Source organism: Montipora foliosa, chromosome 12, assembly GCF_036669935.1.
Source record: "Montipora foliosa isolate CH-2021 chromosome 12, ASM3666993v2, whole genome shotgun sequence".
NCBI classification, from domain to species: Eukaryota; Metazoa; Cnidaria; class Anthozoa; order Scleractinia; family Acroporidae; genus Montipora; species Montipora foliosa.
This window is the reverse complement of record NC_090880.1, coordinates 26,113,143-26,119,567: the sequence shown is the minus strand read 5'-3', so window position 1 is coordinate 26,119,567 and position 6,425 is coordinate 26,113,143. Positions and strand designations below refer to the sequence as shown.

The following is a 6,425-nucleotide window of genomic DNA, read 5'->3' as shown; positions in this document are numbered from 1 at the left end:
GATTTCCTCCTCCTAATAATTCACTCATCCATGATTTTTGTTTTCCATCACAGGGGCCACTTTTATAAGATGAATACTCTTCACTGTCTAGATGATGGATAAATTCTAATACAAAAGCAATGGTTTCTGGTGGAAGTTTATGACCATATTGGCGTCTTATTTTCGGAAGTGCTGCTCCTGGACCATACATCTTACTATAAAGTCTAGCTTTTGTTAATTCGTAGTCTGTGCATGATACTTCTTCTCCTCGACTGTTAGTAAACCTGAACATTTGCTTAATTTCCTTATTTGTGTATTGCTGTGCCACACAGCTCAACAGTTCAACCCATTTGGGACTTCCAGGCCTCTCTCTGGAGTAGCTGAGAGCTAAGCCCTCCATGATGTTAGCATTTGCATTCACTTTTTCCTGAATGGAATTTGAAAGAAGTGAAGACAATGGCTTGCTCCTTTTACTTTTTACTTCTAGTAAGAAACACCTCCTGGAGAGTGAGGTCCGCATGTTTACAATCATGTTTCCAAAACATTGCTAAAGCCAGTATTCGTGCAAAGTACTGATAGAGGTGAAAAATATTGTGATCTTATTTTTTTATTATCAAAGGTAAAGGAAAAATGTCCTGACGTTGAATTAGTCAGTAATAATTACTGACTCTGATCTGATTATTAGAACGCAAAAAGAGTACTCTTTATAGCCTGGATTATTTTTCTATTTTAGGGAATAATGCATACAAGTACAAACTCACATATAAGAACCTAGTACAGGCTGAAATTTGGCATTTTAAAAATACCCAAAAATACAAGAACCTGCTGAGCCTGGCAAAGAAAAAGAGGTACTTTTACAAAAAAATCACCCTCGAGAAAACTCCTGTTATAGACCTAATCGGCTAACTCAATGTTGTACCCAATTCAAACCCTTTGGGAATAAAACGTTTTGTTTCAGTTATTTCCATATCATTTAAATATGAATGGTACATAATGCAAATACAATACTCTTAATCTCAGGAGATTTGAATTGGGTACAACATTGAGTTAGCCGATTAGGTCTATTGTGTATATGTTTTCTTTGATTGGCATTTTATTGGATTTTCTCTAGAAATATGTTTTCCATAAAGCTAGAGTGCAATACTGTCTACATATCTTATGAATAAAATGTAATCTCAGGAGATTTGAATTGGGTACAACATTGAGTTAGCCGATTAGGTCTATTGTGTATATGTTTTCTTTGATTGGCATTTTATTGGATTTTCTCTAGAAATATGTTTTCCATAAAGCTAGAGTGCAATACTGTCTACATATCTTATGAATAAAATATAGAAATTTATTGTTGTTCCTCTGAGAAATAAGAACCTATTAAGAAACTACATGTAATCAGCCTGAATTATGAAAAAATATCCTAAAATATTAGAACCTGCTCAGCCTGACCTCGAAAATTCTAGGTTCATTTGTGTGGGTCTTCACTGTATTTTGTAGGGTTACCAGTAGTAACTTTTACCCTGTTATACAAGCATGACAGTATGCCATGTTTTCAGTTTCGCGGGCTTGGAAGATCCTTGAATTGTATACATCTTTTCATTATCAATCCAAATAAACTGAAAAACCAACTAGTAAGGTAGAATATGTATGGTAGAATTTTACCATGTGAGTTAAAAGAAGGAAAGTTTACCCCATCAAATTGGCCTTCAAGAATTTCCTGGCAGATCTGTTCATTTGAGGCACCCATGTTTTCAACTTCTGTTTTAAGTTCAGCCACTTTTTGCCTTGCACAGTTTTAAAGTTTGTTTCAAATCCTCCGCTGAGTTCGCTTTGACGTCAGTTCATATGACACTGGGGCACAACCAACTTGATTTTGAATAGAATTGTTTGCAGACAGGGGCTGTGGAACACTTTTGTTTACACTGGGTGACAGGCTGTGCAGCCTTACATAACATGCACCACAGCACCTTAAACTGCTTATGAGGGCCAAAAAAGTTTTCTTAGTTTCAGGGAACAAATCATCTACTGACTTTGGGTGATATGTCCAGGTTTGACCCTAATTAGATGCACGCGGATTTCAATAAGCGTCACGAAGTGTCCCCTTGCTCTTCTTGCCAACTTCAACATCACTTGTGTCTCAGAATACAGACAATTTATGTCAAAGTGTCCCCCAAATGCTACTCTTTAAGTGAAGATTAGCTGCTGCATTTACCCAAAGCTAAAAATAACGCTGACCTTTACCCTTACCTTATTGTTGAAAATAGGTAACAAATTGTTAGACTTAAAGGGACACTTTGTGTTGGATGTCAAAATTGGGTGTGCATCTAATTAGGGTCAAACCTGGACATAAGTGGACTTTGGTAGTGACCTTAAATGTTTTAGCTTGTACAGCGGAGTTGTACATTTGGATGCTGAACATCTGAGGTGGATAGTGGTATTCCTACAGGCTTGACATTTTTCCTTTAACATCATTTATGGGACGAGATTCTTCCTTCCTTGTAGGTTTTTTACATATACTACAAGTAAGTATTCATGAAGACATTGTTTACAATCTCTGAGGCTCAGCTGGGACTAGTTTCTTTCTTTTTCTTTTTTTTTTTCAATTCTTCACAAAGATCAAACCTTCAATAACTTTTTTTTTTAACTTTGACATAAGCTACACTTAACTCTAGTGAATTGGAAAATGAAACATTTGTGGCAAATTTTATGATAAATTCAACTCAACAATCGAAATTGAAAGTTGACAATTGAAGCTAAGCTGAACACAATCTTAATGTGTAATTTTAAAGGGGGAACTGAAAAGGAAACACTTAAACACTGGGGGTCTCACGAACCTTTTTACGGAAGAAGTGTGCGGGAGATAAGCTGAAAATCAACTCTAAAGGAACCTATCCACGAATACTCAATACCTTTCAAAAAAAAAAAAGGACAAAATTACCTTTTGCAAGGTCTAGCGATAGAGTACACCGAGCTGTAACGACAACAGCAGTCCGAAAACAATCTGTAGGAAACCTCACTGAACCGTAACGCAAGTAACAGAAGCTGCTTCCACATCAACTTGACTACCTCAAACTCGAATATCAGATCACATGTCACAGACAAGGCAATGACAAAAGAACTGTTCACACTATTTTAATAGAAGTATAATAAGAATTCATCCTAGGTTTACAATCTCAAGATAGTCCAAAAGCAAGTCTTGACACACTAATTCTAGACTGGATCTCTTGGCAGAGTCGGAGAACTCGAAATCTTACGGCAGACATCTAGTTTTCGAACAATTTGCGTACAGGTTATAACCTTGCAGGAAGGTTAAACTAAATACGATAAACTCACCGCTTCAAAACGTTTTTCAAAGCTTTACAGATCTTTCCGAAGTGACTGAATAAAATACCTGTGTAAAATGGTTGGCTAATCGCTTGCACTCAACACAACTTCTATGTGCTCTTCCACCGCGACACAATAGGGAGCTTAAGCAACGACAACGGCGACGGCAACGAGAACGTCATCTCAAAATATAACTTTGCGTTATTTTAATCGCTTCGTGACTATTTCAACGTTTTTAATTTGACAAGGGTGTGGTATTTCCTAAAGATGACACCAGTCGGAACGGCACTCCATTTTAGGAGAGAAAATGAAAATTTATCCTCAAGTGCTGACGTTCTTCATAAAACCAAAAACGTGGCTATTTCACGTTGTTGTTTTGCCAACGACGGCAACGAAATGGACAAAAGTGAAAAACGCACGTGCAGGGCGTGCAAAGCTATTGCTTTTACCCACTAAATATGCAAATTTGTGACGTTTTCGTTGCCGTCGCCGTTGTCGTTGCTTAAGCTCCCTAATATGGCCGACGGTACAACTCCTGATCTGAAAGGTTAGCATTAGATTCCATCCCTCAAACCCACATTTCCCGTCTCAATGTGCAGAGAACATTCAGATTAGGCGAGCCAAAGAGTTGAACCCGGAGCGATGGGTTCCCTTGCACATTCCAATATCCACTAGACTAACGAGACAAGCTCCTGGAAAATTGAATTTTTTAGAGTATTGACATAGTAGTACCCAGCAAAACAAGTAAAAGCTAACCGTCTTCAAAGTGGTTCTTAGACCTAAATACTGTAGATCAGCGCGGCTTTGCTTAGAAACGATATTTCTTGTTGAACTAAAGCTCTAATTCTGCCTGTTTTCATTCTTTTCACAGCGGTAAGCTTGTCATATTAAGACGGGATATTACGTCGTGTAATTGTAAGGAAATGTGCCAGGGTGGTTTTGGTGGATGGAATCTAATGCTAACCGATCTGAAAGTAAGATGCGCGCAAGCTCTTATGGGATTTTTGGCCGCTGGCGTGCTTTATTGCTCGATATTCAAAAAACTCTCGTCTTAAGTGCTTATGGGATACACCTATGGCAGAGATAACCCGCTACAAAAGATAAACTTTATCTTTCAAAAACTCGTTCCTCGTACTTCGAGTTTTGGGGGAAATCTCGTCGTGGAACGAGTTGCCAGAACGAGTTGAGCACGTGTTCTGAGCAAAACGCATGCGCATTATAGTCATTGGTAAAATCTCGTTCTCGTAGTCGTACTCGTTGTCAATGCTAACACTGTCTATTAAGCCAGTAACAACAAAGAAATGATATGAAATCAGTTTCACCTTCAATCTGACCTTCAGTTAATGTCAACTCCTGGACGAAAGAAGAATCAAAATTAGCCATTAAAATTAACCTAAAAGGATATACATATTGCCTATGCAAGTTACACCTATAGTAGAAAAACTATTGGATTCGAATTGACAATGGAACGTGCGACGATGACCGTCCTGATAACCATCTCATGCAATACAGACATGAAATCAATGCCGCATACAGCACACAATTCACCGTTCGAAGTGTGTTCCGTGAACTTCGCTTTCGCGGTAGGGTAAAAAACATTCTTATAGACAATTAATTGCTTCATTACAGCTGGAGTGTCAAAGTGTTGAATTCTTCTATCATTTGAGTACGATGCACCACAAGGAAACCACCACAATCGAACCAGAAGTGTACGATAAATTAACAACTGACGGCTTAGCTTTGTTTTAATAAACTTGGTACGGATAATGCTTTCCAGCAGCTGTAGTTATATTCGAAATACGTCATTTAAGGTTGGGATTTAGTCAATCCATGTTTTTCTCGTAAAAGAAAGCGCTTTGAATATATTTATTTACTGATGATATTTGTGATGAGTTTGGCTCACCCGGCTGCAGCCACCAGCTTAATGCTTCTTCTTTCAGACGAAAACTTCCGATTCGACGTCGTCTAGTTGTCATTTTAGAACAAATAATTAAAAAAAGAAACATTTTACCTTTTTAATACTTACCATTTGGAAAGTGACGATAAATTATTTTTTGAAGGGTAATGCCGGGTTTATAGTGAGTGGGTTGCAATGGCGAACGTCTTCTCAGAGAATTTGCAGACCCAGCAATGGGATGCAATGCCTTTGATGGAGAACGTTGTCCAGTGAAATTCCGGGTTATGAAATACAACCGTACGTAATTGACTCTTGTTGCAGTCGATCACCAATGTTATCACACACTGATGGCAAAGGTTGTGCACCGAAAGCAAGATGATTGACTCAAGTTTTGCGTCATTTGACGAAGAAATGCGACACAGGAATTCCAACTTTGTTTCGCAAAAATGTTTGCCGGTCTTATCTCACAATATTACCTCCATTGTTTCCACAGCTGATATCTTGACTCTTTTAATATTAAAAATGCACAGGAGGTTACATTGCTCCATTCAAAACCTCAGCATGTGGGGTATTTACCACAATAAAAAGAATCTCGTAGAAGACAGCGAGTGAAAACAGGTTGAAACGAATAGCTAATTAGCCTATCATCAAGGGATCTTATGTAAACAACTTTGGAAATGGCTGTTTTTCTTTTTGCGGTTTTATTGAAGAAGATAACCTTTTCAAATTATTCTTTATCATTTAAATAACACATCTTACCAACTTTACGATTACAGCGATAATGATGCCTCTGGATTTCCACCGTAAACCTCGGCCATCTCACTGTTGCCGTGATTTGTTCACCGGAAACGAAGAATGATGATGACATATCGATTCTAAATTTCTTATTAATCAGTGTAGTTTGGCAATTGGGCACTTCCCATTGATTTTAGCAATAAGCCAGACAAATCAAGCAGTGAAAACTCATTATTTCCTTCTTATTTTATCTCCTTCTCCCATCAATGTGGCCTTGAATCTATAGGTTGAGTTCATTGGTTCTGTACTCTGCTCCGAGGGGTTTAGACTGTTCACAGTCCCCTATTTTTCCGTTTGATCGTCGGGTTTCGCCATCTTTGTTTTTAAAAGCGAGCGCGAACTGGGGAGAGCGATATAACTACCGAGTGGGTGGGGGGAGTGGAGGGGTTTCGGCGGGAAAAATAGGGAGACTCTCTATTTTTCCCGCCGAAACCCCTCC

General features: G+C 38.4%; 1 protein-coding gene and 1 long non-coding RNA gene across 2 annotated transcripts in view; one reads left to right on the top strand and one right to left on the bottom strand.

The window, feature by feature from the left end:
* The window catches only part of LOC137978643 (uncharacterized), a 2,727-nt gene extending 2,043 nt beyond the window's left edge, over positions 1 to 684 (top strand). The window contains exon 3 of the long non-coding RNA XR_011118203.1: positions 54 to 684. This is a non-coding gene — a long non-coding RNA (uncharacterized lncRNA). The remainder of the gene's footprint in view (positions 1 to 53) is intronic.
* Positions 1 to 5,703, bottom strand: part of LOC137978640 (calmodulin-like) — a 14,243-nt gene extending 8,540 nt beyond the window's left edge. Inside the window, exons 1-2 of the mRNA XM_068825652.1 lie at positions 5,321 to 5,703; positions 4,617 to 4,647 (exon numbers count right to left, since the gene is read on the bottom strand). Coding sequence (XP_068681753.1) covers positions 4,617 to 4,647; positions 5,321 to 5,323 — 34 coding nt within the window. The 5' untranslated portion in view covers positions 5,324 to 5,703. The remainder of the gene's footprint in view (positions 1 to 4,616; positions 4,648 to 5,320) is intronic.
* Positions 5,704 to 6,425: the final 722 nt, after the last annotated feature.